The sequence below is a fragment of the Macrobrachium nipponense genome, chromosome 5 (assembly GCF_015104395.2).
Source record: "Macrobrachium nipponense isolate FS-2020 chromosome 5, ASM1510439v2, whole genome shotgun sequence".
Classification (NCBI taxonomy): domain Eukaryota; kingdom Metazoa; phylum Arthropoda; class Malacostraca; order Decapoda; family Palaemonidae; genus Macrobrachium; species Macrobrachium nipponense.
In genome coordinates, this window is record NC_061107.1 from 85,022,939 (window position 1) to 85,041,026 (window position 18,088).

An 18,088-nucleotide genomic window follows, 5' to 3' on the forward strand; every position below is an offset into this window, starting at 1 on the left:
CTAATGCAACTCCCATATCCTCTTTTATCTTTGCATTTCTTACTAATTTGTCCACCAATCTACAGAGTTCTTTATGCCTGCTTGCTTCTATTGGTGTTGGGTGTGGGTTCATTGATTTGTGGAATCTGTCTCTTTCTCTTATCATATTTTTAATTTATTATGTTGAACCACTTTGGCCAAGGGTTGCCATTTGTTAGTATTTGCCTTAATGGTATACAGCTAGAGCGTTTTTCTGTGTATTCCTCATGAAAGGCCTCCCAGTGCTTATGTATGCCTGTGTTCTCGTTGTACTCTAGATTTTTAACGCACTCCCTTAGCTTTTTTAGGTCTTGTTGATGGTAGTCTAATCCCATTAATATCTTCTCTTTTTTATGTTGAACATTGATTTGAAATGGGATAATTTTATGATCGCTTTTGCCTAGATTTGTACCTACTGAAAGGTCAGATACTAGATTATCTTCCGTTGAAAGGACAATGTCTAGTATGTTGTTTCCTCTAGTGGGTTTGTCAACCCATTGGTGGAGGAATTCATTTTTTACAAAATCTAAAAGTCTCTTTCCTTCTACATTTGATGCGTAGGTCATCGTGTCCCAATGTACTGTTACATTGAAATCTCCCATTATTATGCAGAGTTTGTTGTTTATTTCTTGTCCTGGTAGGGCATATAGTTCCTCATCGGACATTTGTGATTGGTGGGGAGGTCTGTACACTAGTATTAGAGTTATCTTCCTCCCTAGTTTGTTTAAGTTGATGCCAATCACTTCTTGCATGGATGTAATTTTACACTTTTGGACTGAGGTTGTTCCAAACATATAACATAATGCTTCCACCTTTTGTATTGAGTCTATCTTTTTTGAACAATTTATATATAGCTATCTGGTACTCTCCTACGAAGTCTCTTGTTGCCTCTTGTATCCATGTTTCTGTGATACCTATTATATCTAATTCCTCACTTGCTAAAAATGCTTTGAAGAGATCTATTTTGTTCCAAATTGATTGTGCATTAAACTGCGCCACTCTGAGGGACTTTTCTATTTTCTCTTTTGTCCTCGCTGGCTTTATTACTTTCCCTTACTGTCACTGTCGCCTACAGTGTTATTACTAACCATCTTCTGGTAGCTTTCCGATTTCTTCCCTTGAAAGTTCAGTTCATTGAGGTGTTTCAAGAGGTTTTCTTTGAGAAGGTTTCCTATTAGTTTTGATGATGAGGGTCTGCTTCCTACTGACTTACCAGCTGAGCTGGGATGATTATTCTTTCTCTTACACTCGACTTGTCCAAATCACTTCTTTTGGTTATGGTAAAATACCTTTCTAGTGACAATTGCTTTTTACGATTTTTTACCGCTGTAAAAGTATCTCGGCTCCATAATAAATGCACTGCCTGCCCGTTCAGCTTATGTGTGCTTTCTATTGTTTTTTTTATTAGCGGCTTCCTTGTGAAAAGTTATTTGATCTCTTTCCTTTTCTTTCATTCTATACTTATTACGAATTTGTTTGCAAAATCCTTATGTTTATTTCAAATTCTGCCGTTTGCCATCAGTAAGTTGATGTATTGTGGCATAATTAAACTCTTTCATGCGGTGTAAACATATCAACAGTCAGACAGGCTGATTACTCTCTCTCTCTCTCTCTCTCTCTCTCTCTCTCTCTCTCTCTCTCTCTCTCTCTCTCTCTCTCTCTCAGAAACAATCTGACACACACACTACAGATTCATTTGATTATCCTTTTAAAATGTGAATAAAATTAATTTTATCAACCTTTGCCTACTGCAACCATTTCAGTTTTCTCAAACGCTTCCAGTCTCTCCTCCCTCCACCCCCCAACCAGCCGTGCGCCATTTTCACCAAACACTGTTCGTAAATCGTACAGGGCAACAAAATTTTTTCAAAAGTTTTACTTCATATAACATACTGTTTTATTACGTTACACTCTTAATTTAACTTTTGAACACATTAATGATAGAAAAAAAAAAAATGTGAAAAGGGGGACGTTTTGGGAGGGCCAGATAATTATTCTGGTTCCCTTTATTTCTTATGAGATATTTGTTTCATATTTTGAACAAATCGTATTTCGAACAGCCTTCTAAAATTGATTAAGTTTGAAGTCTAAGGTACTACTATATATACACATATATAATTGTAAGGTAAACCTCTGCTATTTACAGACTTGCCTATTCACAGATTTTTTGTATTACTGCATTTTCATATATTTTCATGACTAAATAAGAGCTTTCGAACCCTGCACCAGGTTCATCCTCAGCCAGGATGAACCTGGTGTAGGGTTCAAAAGCTCTTATTATTAAAGACTTTATATACTTCACATACGATATTATTGTGAACCTGCAATCATTGTTATCATTTTCGACACTGAAAATTGTGCCCACAATATTATTATTATTATATTTGAAAGTATTAATAAACATATAGTACATGTACTATACAAATTCTTGCATCTCAGTAAAAGAGAGAGAGAGAGAGAGAGAGAGAGAGAGAGAGAGAGAGAGAGAGAGAGAGAGAGAGAGAGAGAAATTACATGAACACTTAGTGGCAACAACACAACAGCTCCTCCCCCTCCAATCACATTACTTGATATATTTGACAGTTTTAGTACCTGGAGTTAGAGAGAAAGACTGGGATTTCCTTCACTCTTACATAATTTTTAAAATTTATATACTAAAATCTTACTAATTCACTATAGTATTTTCTTTAATGAATTGATATTATTGCTGTTTACATTAATATTAATCTTTGAAAATAGTAAGTCGTTTATCTATCATACAAAAAACGTACATCTCTGCAAGAGAGAGAGAGAGAGAGAGAGAGAGAATTATTATTTTTATGTGATATCATTTAATCTGATTAAACTTACTAATACAGTATTAATCAATATTAATATTTGAAAATTAGTAAATCATTTTTGTATCATAAAAATGTATTTAGTCATGAAAATAACATTAAAATACACTAATTAGTGATTATTTTTGTTGGAAAACCCCGAGAATAGGCGAAATTCCCACAAGTAATGGGTAGATATAGTCCAGAGAGAAATCCGCGAGTCAGTGAGTCTGCGATACGGTCACCAGTATTATATATATATCCATATATATATATATATATATATCTATATATATATATATATAGATATATATATATATTATAATATATATATATATGTATATATATATGTACAGTGGACCCCCCGTATTCGCGTTCTCCGGATTCGCGGACTCACACATTCGCGGATTTCTCTCGGGGAACGTTTCCCTGCATTATTCGCAGAAAAATTCGCGCATTCGCGTATTTTTCTTTTTTTCTATGAGAAATATCCACAAATTCCTGGTTTTTTGTTATCAATTTCATCATAAAATGCACTTTTTGTGATAAAACTATTGAAAAAACCAAGTATGAAAATTTTTAGTGGTTTTTCTTAAGTTTTAACTAACAAAACAAATAGGTCTGTTTTTAGCGTTTTTATGGAGGTTCCAAACATTCGCGGATTCTAACTATCGCGGGGGTGGGGTCTGGTACGCATCCCCCGCGAATACGGGGGGACCACTTTATATATATATATATATATATATATATATATATATATATATATATATATATATATATATATATTATATTGTATATATGTATATATATACATATACATATATCACTGTATATATATATATATATATATATATATATATATATATATATATATATATATATGCATATACATATACAAATATACACACATATATACATATACAGGCATGGTCTCCGGCTTACAACGGGGGTTGGTTCCTTTCTTGAAATGTGCTGTAAGCCGAAAATCGTCATAAGCCAGAAAATTATCAAAAATCCTAAGAAAACCTTACTTTGAATGCTTTGGCTGTATTAAAAACTATGTAAACTGCATTTTATTGCATTTTTCATAAAAAAACTTCAAGTATTGATTATTTTGCATTATTGGAGTCATGTCTTCCGCCAGATCAGCATTGTAAATGCAGTAGCCCTGGAACATGCGTCGTAAACCTGGAAATATATATACGTATATATATATATATATATATATATATATATATATATATATATATATATATATATATATATACATATACATATAAAATTCCAGTATAAATATATATATACTATATATATATATATATTATATATATATATAGTATATATATATATATATATATATAATTCCAGGTTTACGACGCATGTTCCAGGGTTACTGCGCTTACAACGCTGATCTGGCGGAAGACATGACTCCAAAAATGCAAAATAATCAATATTTGAAGTTTTTTTTATGAAAAATGCCCAATAAAATGCAGTTTGCATAGTTTTAAATACAGCCAAAGCATTCAAAGTAAGGTTTTCTTAGGATTTTTTGACAATTTTCTGGCTTATGACGATTTTTGGCTTACGGCACATTTCAAGAAAGGAACCCCCGTTGTAAGCCGGAGACTGCCTGTATATGTATATATATGTGTATATATGTATATGTATATATGTAATTGAGTGTACATAATGTATTTTGTCATTAAATCATTTCCCTTAAGAGGGAGTGGCTCCCAAGAAAAATGAAGAAAATGTTTGCAGTCATATTCATACCTCTTTTGGAGAAAACTTCAACACTATTTGCTTCATTTGTCCTAAGAGGAGGCTCATCAGTGTAATCCCTCTACATCTAATATGCTTGCACTCTTTTTTTTCTTGGATATTAAGGACCTACTCAGTCTGTCCAGGAAATTCTAGGTCTTCCTTCCCTTTATCCCAGAATATGCAAATTATTGTACAATATATGTATACTTATCACCAGCCTGTTGTTTGCTTTTCCATTGAACCATCTAAAAAGTGTGATCTGTGTCTTTATCTATATTATCTTACCAACTCTGTATACCACCATATTTCACTCTTGCTCATTCTTGTAATAGCTGTAGGGAAAAGGTAACAGGATATTCACTGCCACATACATATATTAACTACTTAATGATGGATTAACCCTCGTGCAGAAAAATTCCAAAGCTTAGCAGCATTATTCAACTATTTAAATAGCTCATCAGCCATGTGTTTAACCCCTAAGAATGCTGTGCATTCCACTCCTATTGAGTGACCACTTTTTGACTTCATGGATATTAAGGTCCTTCCAATGGATATTAATGTCCTTCCATTCCAACACTTTCTTTCTTCCAGCCATACCTTGCCAATCAGTCACTTGTAGTGCCAACAACTCCTTGTGCCTTTCCTTTTCCTTCTCTTGATTTTCCTCCTTATGTCTTTGGAATTTAAGTCAGCAAGTATCTCCAAATTTGCACTAACCCCTTCCACTTATGCATCATTCAGTTCAGCCTCTCTTCTCTCCTCCACATTCAATGCATCTTCAAAATAGTCACTCTTTGTTATCATTCAATAGATAGTTAATATAGGGCTTCACTGAAACACTTGCGTAAATCCTTAAGCCGTATAATATGTGAAAATGATCAATATAAAAGTAATACACTGGAGGAGCTTTGAACAGTGGCAGGTTATGGCGTAGACTAATTGCAGTAATACTCAGGACTACTTTCTCTTCAGGTTTTATCTCTTCAACTGATTTTTTGCCCTGATGTCCATTTGCTCATTAAACATTATGAATTTACTTACCAGAAGAAAATTCTCCATAAAAAACTTGCTTAGATTTCCCTCTGTATTTTTGGCAAGTGTCTTTTCTCTTTCATTTTGTTCTTAACTACCTATGTGTATATTGTTCTTGTGCCCACAAATGATATATTCTTTGTTGCAAGTGTACCTCAGTCAGTTTTCTCCCTTTAATGAAACTTCTCATTTTTTATCCCTCCTCTTAGTGCTTTTATTTTCTGTTTCTACGAAAGCTGGTAGTGTGGTAAGGTATGGAATGTTTTTCCTTACCTCGTACCTGGCTAAAATACTGTACCATAATTTTGTACTGTACCCTCAAATATTTTTCCATACTGTACAGTGCATATAGTAAAAGTAATGTACCGTAATTTCGTACTTTATTATACTATGTTTAAGCAACCTGAATCTACATCTGTAATTCCCCTCTTCATGAACATGTTAACAGGTGTAAATTAGCAAAGGGACTTTATATGTACATGTATATATATTTTCAGTGGTCGTTATGATATTAATAATGATAATGATAATGATGATGGTATCAATAATAACAGATATCAATACTTAAGATAGAATTAGTAAACTAATAAAATCTACTAGTACGTAGTGTCTAATTACTCTACTACTACTAATGATAATAATGATATCAGTAAATACAAAAATGTGTTAATTCAAGAATTACACACTGATATATACATACATGTTAATTAAGAAATTCCAAACACACACACACTCACCAATATGCATTAGTAATTGCTTAGTGATATATCCCAGCCTAAGGTATGGTACAGGATGGAATTTTGTGCATTTTTTATGTAGTTGAATCGTACAGTACTGTATTTTGGTAAAATTATTGTACCATAATTCAGTACCGTACACATACTAGACTGAACATACTGTACCGTAATGTGAGCCATAATGGTGTTTATAAGGGGGTTCCTACCCCCTTATAAACACCATCATATGATCCTGTGACCCTGTCTGTGAATTTTGCTCACTGTTCATATACATTACATTGTACTTTGCCCCTCATTGTCTAAAAGCCTTATCCATTTTTATTCATTTTGTAGGCTCTGATCACCTTTTGTTAGACTAGCTTATGTATATTACAGTTATGATCACATTTTCAGCTGTTCCTCTGCAACCAAACTTTCATCTATTTTCCATACTACTTGCTTTGATTAGGTATTGATGAGATATAGTATGCTGCAAACCATGTCAAGAGAGTGCCTTGACCATAATTTGGATATATTGTACAAAACTGCTTGTTTGTTAAATTTCTTTAGAGGCAGGTAATTATGGTCTGGAAAGTTTGATTATTAAATCTAGCAGGAACCAACATGTTTCTCCAGGCTTGATTTTAGTTGCATGTGACTTTGTTTTTGTCTTTTGAAGAGTTTTTGTCCTAATTATTTAGACTTAAATAATGAGATTGACTGTGTTTTTGTAAACATTCCATGCTGATTATTCTATTTTGATTCTAATCCCTTATATTTTTATATGATTTTTATGTAATAAGTTGAGCATACTGGTAGAAAAACAAATATTTTGTCTTTTCTATTGATTTTGTAATTTACACTTGGCTTTGTCTAATAGTAGTTTGTTGTCACGTTTTATTTCTGAATGTTATTTTGATCCTATTACTTTCCAGAAGCGACTACACAAACGGCAAAGTTCGTATACCCACTTCACCATGGCCATGGAAGTGCATGACGAGTCACTGGAATATGTGTGAAAAGCAAGTTTTGTCAGTGAAGTATATGTCAAATGTAAATTATATAATAGATAAATGAACAGATTATTGCTCTGCACTTCTGATGCAGTTGATAGTTTTTGTGTGGTTACATATTCCAATGAAACAGTTACTGAGTATGCAGGTAATGAATTGAGACTTCTGAAAGGAATGTTGACTTTTCAGAATTACCTAGCAGTTGTGATGAATAGCTCACAAATATATCTGGTGATTTGTCTTGCACTTTGTATTGGTTGCAGCTTGCTGCTGGCTTGAAATGTACCTGTCCATATTACATCTACCTTTCGCCTGCCTGCTTTATGTGCTGCACATCGCCGTCTTGTGATTGTGTATACTGTAAATGATGTGTGTGTATTTTTATTTTTAATTTACAGATTATTTACTCATTATTGTAAGTTATGTACACATTTGGTTTGAAGAAATGGTTGTTCCATTTCATAGTGGGGTTTGCTTATCCATGAGGGTAACTCTTTATCCCACAAGATCCAGATAACTTGGTTTTATACAGTATGTACGCCAATAGACATTTAAATTTTGGTCAGTTGGTTACAATTTATTTTTTAATATGACAATTTTATACTTTAAAATGCAAAATTTACATGCATATTGTGCCAGTTATTGATCCTGTTATGTTTTTTGGCAGTTGACAAAAATTATTTTAGGGATATAATGTAAAATCAGCGGTATCTATTTTTGTTATCCTGCTGAACATGTTTTTTGTGATTTCAGTATGTAATGTATTTATTTTTGTGCGTGCAATAGTTAAAATTTTATTTTTTATTGCTGAAATTGGGTTATTGCACTCCCCAGATGAACAGAATCATCTGTTTTTGGGTTTGTAGCCACCCAGGTGTAGTTTTTTATCTCTATTGTTATTAGGTTGGTTTTTACCTAAAAATGATTGGGACACAGACATTCAAGATTTGTAAAAGAAAATTTTGTCTTGTAGAATTCAAACCATTATGTAATGAAAGCTGCTAGTTTTGAGGATAAAAGGAGACCACCCATAAAGAATAAAGTATTTATACTACTATCTCTAAAACAATGAGACTCCCCTCAAATTGGATACAACTTCATGTATTCTTACATTTCCACCAATTACACATCCCTTTTGATTTGTGGCAACTCTGTGTACAATGGAGGAGGAGGGGCCTTGACGTAAGGCAGTGGTTGTTTTTTGTACAACAAAATATGTTTTAGGAAATGGAATTTCTTATAAAGATATAGCCTGTACGTACTCTTAGAAGAACAGAACATCTCTGTACTGGGAACAGTAATAAAAAACGGAAGGTAGTACTTTAAATAGAATGACCATCATGATATAAACACACAGCACCCAATTCAAGGGCAACCAATCCTTGGGCTGATGACCCCAAGGAGTTGAGGGTTTAGTTAGTCTGTCTTGAGCTACAGTTGAAGGAGAGGTCAGTGTGAGTAAGGTCAGTCTGCATGAAAGAGGGTGGTTGGTCTTAGAGGGAGGATATGAATTTGTCTCTGAGGATAGTAGTTATTGAATTGGTATTGAAGCTTACAGTGACAGATTAGGTTGAAATCCTTGTTTGGAGTTGTGTTGCCTTCGGATCCCAGAGCAAATTCACGCAGAGGGTTGGGTATACGGAAAATTGTTACTTGTGATTCAAAGCTTTCTTGCAAAGCACATAAAATGTATCTTCAAATCTGTAAGAAAACTCAGGATTGTGGTTGACTTTTATATCTAAAAATGTTGACAGTCATACCACATACTGTACTTCAAATCTTTTTGTTCTGCCACCATTGGAGATTTCTTCTGTTTTGATGCCAGGAGTCCCCAGAGACATTGCCTTTCTATCAAGATTGTTGTAAATGGCATTATGTACTGTATTTTGCCAATGATGGAAATTATATGGACAGTAATATATATTTCAACTTGGAATTTTCACTAGCACCTGTTGTACTTGTATACCAAGCACTAGTTTTGTTGTTTGATATGCAAGACATGAATGTTTACATTCTGTTTTGATGCCACACTGCCTGGTACCAGAAGGTTTTATTTCTTTTTTGTAAAGCTGTTGACTGGTGTTCCTAGTGGTATTGTACAGGCTAATGCTATAGGTTTGAGAGACTGTAGTGTTAATAATGCATGGCTGCATTGCAATCACAAATAATAAGCCACAAACACCATTTAATATCCAATTCATTATACAGTGTTCCCCTGTATTTGCGGGGGATGGGTACCAGACCTACCCACAAATAGCTGAAACCCCTAGAAAAACGCTTAAAACTTCCTTTTTTTTTTTTGTTAAAACTCATGAAAAACTTACAAAAAATGTTTATACCTGGTTTTTTTAAGTGTTATCATAAAAATGCATTTTATGATAAAATTGATAAAAAAAAGAAATTTATGTATATTTCTCATAGGAAAATACTGCGAATAGGCAAATTTTCGGCGAATAATGGCGGTATATGTTCCAGAGAGAAATCCGCGAATATGAGAGTTCGCGAATATGGGGTGTTCACTGTGCCTTGAAAATAACATATGTACTACACCTCATGGGAATTGTAATTGATAGGTACTTCATCCTTGGCAGGAGTGAACCATTACCTGGTTTAGAAATACATAATGATAGGCAGTTCATTTTGTAATTGTAATTTTTGTACTTTTTCATATAGGGGCATTGTTTTCTGTTGGAGCATATTGTGCTAAGTTTAATGGACTTTGAGATGGTCCCATATAATATACATATTTGCTAATGATGAAGATAATGATGATAAAAATTTGCAAGGATATAGCAGCCTTTACACCTGACATGATTTCAGACAGTCTGGTTAGTCTACTGGCAAGGTGTGAATCATATTCTAAAAACCATTCCTTCACTTGGGAAAATTCCATCACCATTTTCTTTTGAATTGTTTGGAAGTTGAATACACCAGGGGAAAGTCTCCAGCATCATCATCATGATCTTCAGCATCATGTTGATGTTTCAGATTTCTTGGAATGCTTAAAATTAACATCCCCATCTCAGCTTCTTATTCTTAGTGGAAAGTTCCCTGTCATGAAGATGGCGAAGTAATATTGCATCAGGTATTGTGAAAGAACAGGATAGGGAAAATTTGTTTACAGGGAACTGCAGGTCCTTGTCTGGCCAGACCAGTGACCATTTTCATAGGTTTAGTATCACAAAGCTGTAGAATGATGATTATGGAATTTAAATAATTTTTTAATGATGCTATTGGAATGAGAGCACCCTGACAATAGTAAGGACTCGTAAGAAACGATTGGAAAGATAAGATCATAAAAAGAATACGAGACAGGATATCTAATGAGCTTCCCAAAAGCTTTTCCCTTCTTTTAGGAAAAGGAATGTAACAATGTTTGTAAATACTGACCTAGAATACAAGAGCCATGCAAGGAAATTCTTCATTCTCTGATCGTATATTTGAGGAAATTGAAGTTTGGCTCGACCTGTGGGTTGTGTATGTTCTTGAAGGTTGCTGGGTGCATCCGTGTTCTGTAAATATTTATGGCTTATCCTTCAGTTTCTTGAAGAACATTGATAGTAGTGTGTTGTGAATGAGCAGTGGTTTGTACTTTATGCAAATGTATTTCGATTCAAATCAGCTAACATTACACAAAGATTACCTGTGATATTGTTTTCACCGAGACTGTAAAATCAGAGGAATGAAGAGGGAATGATCTTGTACTATTCAAACTGGCTGGTACATCACAAGCAGTTTATGTTATTACATGTTGTTAGGTTTTCATATATATACACCGAATAGTTTTGATGTGTTTATACGCAATCATACAGTATATTAATGTAAACTTGAATGTTAAATTTTTTATTGTATTTGTAAATTTTTATAGTTTTACACATGTTTTTCATGGTTAAGATTTATACCTTGGATTTGGTTAGGGAGTTAAATAGTTTGTCTGTTATTTTCTTTTAAGTAATGTATGGTATTTCAAAATGAAGAGCTGCTTTCAACAATCTCTTATATGATTGACTTGATATTTGTTGGTTCAGTATTTCTCATTTCCAAAGATAGATATTTCATTACTCTTGTTTATAATGCACCTAAAACTTAGGGGATGAATGTGAGGAAAGGAATAATACATAAAACAGTATATGGAAGGTATGGGAATTAAAACTTACTCTCAGCAAGTAACAAGGATCAAGTGTAATTTGCTGCCTATTCTGCAATGTGCATGTATCTTAGCTCTCACATGAAAGAAAGAAAAGACAAAGATTAACACAACCTTGGATACTGGTTTGAAGTCCACGGTGCATGAGGTTAGAGTTTAGCCATTTCATTTGTCTTGGAATTGGTGGCAAGGGTTGACAGTGAAAATATAATGCTATTGTACATTATACCCTAATTTTTTTTATTTTAATTTTTGGATGTTGCTGTTCTTCATTCTTTTCAAGATACCAGTGGATAGTATCGTGTGAAGTTTTTCTCGGCTATTGTTAACCCTCTGGGTTACTTTTTATTTTCAAGTTATAAGGAAGTAAGTCATGTATTGTCTGCATATTTAACTGAAATCTCATACATGTTATGACATTCTTGTATTAAAAATTCAGTTGTTTTTTCTGATGTTTCTGAAGAGACAGCAAACGAAAGGGGAGTCCAGATTTTGTGATAATTGCTATAGTAAATGTTTTTGCACATCTGTATATAAAGATGAATTCACATGTTTGTAGGTAGGCTATGGGTGTAAATAGAATGTTATTTTTCGTACTGTTTATTATTTTCTCCTAAATTATATTTGTTACTTTAATCATCTTTTCTCCATATGGTTGTTGATCAAAGGAAAACAGAATTGAAGTAAATGTGGAAATTATGATATTTCAAAATGAAAGTTTTTGTCGTTTGGCATTCTTCATCAGCTTTCCAACCAGTTGTTGGCCTGACCAAATTTTGCACAATCTTGCTGACTGACAAATGAAGTTTTACCAAAGGTGTGTGTTTATGTATCACCAAACAAAGAATGCAAATTTGTTTTAAATGAATGAGTTAGAGCCTTTGTTATACTGTAATAGTTCAAATTGAACCTTTGCCTCATAATGTTACCTGGCCATAAGTAGTAGGTGATTATTTTTTATCCTGAGTCTGATTTTGATAACGTATAGTACTGTATTACTGTAATGTTCTTCACTTACAAATTTCCCATATACGTAGTTTGCTTTTAAGAAATTAATTAGATTCTATTTGATAAATTACAGGATTATTTATTTAATTTATTGGTTAGAAATTGAGTCACTTCACTTACAGTTATGTCTTGTTCAGCATCCTAGGATTATGTCATCATTGTTATTCATCAAGTGCCCATGCTAAAGTGAGTGTGACAAGATAAGTATGTCAGTCTTGCTCTTATTTTTTATTGAATCACATCCTAATCAAATAGGGGATTTAATCTTTAAAATTTATTATCAAATTTGTTATTACACAAAGTGTACCATTTATAAAATCCAATAAGTTTTATAAATAAAAACCACAGACAGGGATAATCATATTCAGTCTAGGCATAGTAGTTGCAGCTTTGACTGCTTTAATCAGCATCTTCATTTCCCCCAGTGCCCACTTCACCAGATTTCTAAGTACAGTATATACTACTAGCTTCATATAGATTGTGGAATGGAAACTTAATTTCTGGAATCATAGGATTTTTGTGATAATAATTTTGAAAAGCTTGTAATGCTTCCGTTGCTAAAGTTTTTTGAGGTAATCTTAACAACTGATCAATCTTGCTGACAGTACTACTGTGAAAACAGATGCATTGTTAGGTGAAGACAATTTGGAGCTGTAATCATAAATTGTAGTGTGAATTCAGATACCTTCAGCATCATCATGGTGCTTTGTGTGTTTAGGGACAATTTTTGGATTCAAATAATTTTAGTATGCATAATCTAGTAATTAAAGCAAAATTCTAAAAACTAAAAAAATCTGTAATTTAGAAATTTAAGCGAATGATCATTTAGAAAAAAAGCCTCTTCGATTGAAAATTTTTTGTTGGACAATGACTTACATTTGTGTAGTATCTAGATTGCTCTTTGCAAGGCTTCTGACATGTCTAAGAATTATTCTGAACCTTCATCATGAATACTGTAAGCTCCCAAGTATTTTATTCAATGTCAACCTATATATTTTGCTGCCTTAATCTAAATGATTGTGTTGAACAATAACATCAAGGTTGACCTTTAGCCCCCAATTATTAGAAATTGTTAAGAACAATAGCTATATCTTGGGATTTGCCTTGCCAATTACTGACTCAGCAAGCCAATATATAATCCCCTCAGCTAAAACAGAAATAAGAGGAGAGGAGCCAGATACTACACAACTGTGTATGCTTGGAGTGTTATCTGGTGTACATCTAACCAAGGTTTTTGCCCCCCCCCCCTCCCCCCCACCTCCCTTTCCCACCAACTGTAAGAGGGTGCATTTAATCCCCCTCCCCAAAGGGCCTGAGGTGTTGTACACATTATAAGCAGACAGCATCACCCAAAAACATGTTAACAATAACCTGCTCATTGGGGATTTTAAATGCCAACCAATGTAGCAGTAAGTCGAGGCTTAATCCATCAGGCATTAAGGCAACACTTAATCCACTCAAGCAGTAAGTAACACCCAATTCACTTAATCCACTCAAGCATCAAGCAGTGTAAGCAGACTCCATTCAGGCAGTAAGAAATGCTTAATCCACTCAAGCAGTACGCATTGCTTAATTCACTTAAGCAGTAAGCAGTGCTTAATTTACTCTAGCAATAAGCAGTGCTTAATCCACTCCAGTAGTAGGCAATGCTAAATCCACTCAAGCAGTAAGAAGTGCTTGATCCATTCCAGCAGTAAGAAATGCATAATCCACTCCAGCAGTAAGCAGTGCACCACTCAAGCAGTAAGAAATGCTTAATCCACTCGAGCAGTAATCATGCTTAACCCATTCAAGGAGTAAGTCAGCATTTAATCCACATAGCCGAATAGATTGTTAGCTTAACAAAGTACATACCTATATTCGGCTAGTACTGTTAGCAAATAATATAGTAGGAGATACCCTTTTTATCAGGTTTAATTTAGTTTAACTTTCTTTTTTTTGTATGCAGTGTTTACTCTCAGTTTAACAGGTGTATCAAAGTTGGTCTAAAAAATTTGCAGTTTTGGCTATCAGACTGTATTCCAGTTTTAATTCAGTATAGTAATTATCTTGACCTGATTTATATGAAGCATGACTGCATTTCCTTACAGGAAATTGGAAACCCACTGATGAGGTCCTGATATATATTTTGTACTTTCATTCTTGCAATTTTGAGAACACACTAGGAATGCTGTAGATGTAAGCCAGTGTAAATACATGTACTATAGCAGAGCTGCACTTATACTCTGTACATTACATTTAACTCCACTTGGTAACTCATTCATAATGTCCTTGGTTTCTGTGAAAAATAATGTGCTGCTAGAAACACTTTTTGGGGGGACATCATTTGACAATTTTTATTTCTTTGCACCTGGAAAGAGTAGTCTGATTTTTGATCTTTGTGTTATGAATAAAAGCAGAAAGCTTCCTTCACATGCTATTCAGTAGAAGCATTTTTATGGTAGTTTGCGTCCGGGTAGTTTCATGTACTACCATCTGCATTACAATCTTAATCCTCCATGAATGTGGTATTCTGTGTAACATGAGGAATCAAGTATAGATTGTTCTATGTGATTCAGTCATTATTTGGGTGTTTATATATTACACTTTGTGGGTTTTTGAGTTTGATGCTACCCATGAGTTTACAGTTTTTTTCACTACTTTTACAATTTAACTGGGGTTATTGGCTGATAATTTGATGGATTACATAAGATTTACCTGGTTTGGTTATTAATACAATATAAAGAGTTTCCCCGAGATTGCTCCCTGCTGCTGCTGATGCAGAACCAGAGGAATTTCTGGTTATTATAAATTCATTTCTCCATCTAATCCATCGGGCCATCAGCTCAGTGGTCTGGTTACACTAAGATATACTTACCTTTAAAAAGTTTCTTTGCCCAAAGTTGATTGTAGAATTAAAGTAAATGCTGTTTTGCTAATGTTGCTAATGTTCATTTAAATACAAGAGGAAAGAGGAAGTGCTAATTCCTCACCTGTGAACAGTTTTTGTCTTATCTACTGAAAAATTTTTAGTCTGCGTAATGGATTTTAGTTTTCTGTGAAAGAAAACTATTGAGATGGCTATTTCTCTGTCCGTCCACAATTTTTCTGTCCAACGACAGATCTTACAAACTACTGGGATAGAGGGCTGCAAATTGATGTTGATCATCCACCTTCCAATCATCAAGCATCAAATTGCAGCCTTTTAGCCTCAGTAGTAGTTATTTTATTTAAGGTTAAAGCTAGCCATGACTATGTACATCACAGGCTACCACTGGGCCATGGCTGAAAGTTTCATGGGCCATGGCTGAGAGTTTCATACAGCATTATACACTTTACACAACACTACGTAAAGTACGCTGAAGAAACTTCGGAACATTTTTTACTTGTTAATTGTTGTTATGCTTACTGATGTACTATGCCATAAGACTACATTTGCTGGTAATATGTTTGAGGGCTTTCTTTCTTGTTCAGTTAACCTTCAAAGATAAATAAATGATTGTTCGGCTGTAGGTGATACATTGTAAAAACATGTTTTCTACTGAAAGTACAATACATTCTTCAGGTTGTTTGTAAGGTAAGTATGTATACTACATAGGTTACAGTATCACACCCAACTGATTCCAAATATCCTGTATGCACATGTCAATTAGGCATTGTCATTGTTTTATTCATTTGATTTTCTTTTTCTCCACAGACTCATCTGTAGCAGTACAAAGCCAAGGTACTCTGTCATTTTGGGCTTTTCTCTCTGTTTCGTAGACTGGAAGGCATGGTCACATAATTATGATTTTAAATGCCTTTGGATAAATGGAGATTGATTTCTTGTGTTATCTAGTGTTAAAACTGCCAGAAGTTACAGATGCTGAAGAACAATGGAAAAGTGAACACAAATAATTTATATCACCAAAGAAATTATTTTATCCTGACAGAATTGCATTTTGACAATTTTATTTGATTTAATTAATACTATGTACTGTACTTCATGTCCTTCAAAATGAATAAGGAGATGAACTGAAGATCTTTATACCAACTGTTATTTACAGATGAGAGAGTATTTTTTGCATATTTTTGCTTGTATCTTTCATCATTATTGTTATCAGTGACTTTTTATATGTACATGTATGTAGTTGTTTAGCCAAATGTATTTCCAGAAAATGGTGATTTTTGAGCCAGAATTTTTAAGGGAGATGCTTTTCTGTGTGTACTTCAAATCCTTATTATGTGTGGTTGGCTGTATTGTTGTCCAGTTCAGTATGATTTTTTTTTGTCTTGCCTACCTCAATAAATTTATTTACTGCGTAAATCAACTATGAATATGAGTTAGGTTTGCTGTACCAGGTTGTCTTTTAAATGGGATAGATGAAAAACAAAATAATATTCCATTATTGAGTATCCTATAAATAACATTGCATACCATATTATCAAAGAAAATGTCTACAGAAATACATAAAACTTTTATTGAAAGATAGTGGTTTCTTAAAATGTTAATTGTGACTGAATTATCAGTCTTACTATTGAGAGCATAGAATTATACGAAGCATGTGTGGATTATGGCATTAGTGTAATGTGAATTGATCAAAGAACTTAGTTGAAAGATATATTACATAGAGCAGTGATTTCAATGAAACCGTATTTTATTATGAGGAATGCACAAAAATGCTACAGAATAAGGAATTTTTTCAAGAATTTTTTCCAAAGAATTTCATAAGAATCTTTTACCTTTGGAGAAGCTCCGTCTGCAAGAATGATTACGTAATTGTAAAGTTTTACTTGCCTTTCATAAGTAATCAGATACACTTTTCTGTAAAGTTGTTAGCTGTCTAAATTGGAGATACACACACACATATATGCACATGTAGGTATTTATATACATACATACTCCCAGGAAACTAAAATGCTTAAATGAATAATTTGGGTAGGTTCCTTAATGCTCTTTTACACCAGTTGTAAATTTTTACATCCAAGACATAATTGAACATTGTGAATAAGTTCAAATTAGTTCAAGTTTATTTTTGTGCTACCTCTGCCGTGGTTGATGACAAGGGTAATGTAAACACTTTACCCTATCTCTTTCATTTATTTTTTTAGTAACCAGGGGAGTGCTTTTGAAAATGTTTGCATTGGGTCCAAAATAATAGTTTGATGTTTCACCTGTCACTGCATATTGACCTGTGTCATATTTGGTCTTTAATAATGACAAGATTGTTGTCTGAGAGAACGTACTAGTACTGTAGAGATGATGCAACTTATTCAATCCTTCAGTGCAAAACAAAGTGATTGATGTCTTGAGTAGAATTCTGAAATAGATCAGCAAGTGGTGTGATTATTAGAGTAAGAAGCTGAGCTCCAGCAAAATCAAAACTAAATTAGCCACTCCCCCCTTCATGATTCACTGTACTACTTGCATAAAACTGCCTTTGGTATAGAATATTTGAAGATACAGAGTGATACCATTGACTTCAAGCTCTCTTTTTCATAGTATAAAAGGAATAATCCACTTATTCTAAATTCTCTGTGATGTTCTTAAAGCTTTCTGTGTCTACAGACAGGTTGGTATCTAATACCATTGCTAGAATGTTGTTCTGCATAAGA

At 33.7% G+C, this 18,088-nt stretch overlaps 1 protein-coding gene across 1 annotated transcript in view; it reads left to right on the forward strand.

Moving 5' to 3' along the window:
• Positions 1-16,184, forward strand: part of LOC135215473 (phosphatidylinositol 4-phosphate 5-kinase type-1 beta-like) — a 555,040-nt gene extending 538,856 nt beyond the window's left edge. Inside the window, 1 exon segment of the mRNA XM_064250216.1 lies at positions 7,282-16,184. Coding sequence (XP_064106286.1) covers positions 7,282-7,365 — 84 coding nt within the window. The 3' untranslated portion in view covers positions 7,366-16,184.
• The last annotated feature ends 1,904 nt before the right edge of the window (positions 16,185-18,088 follow it).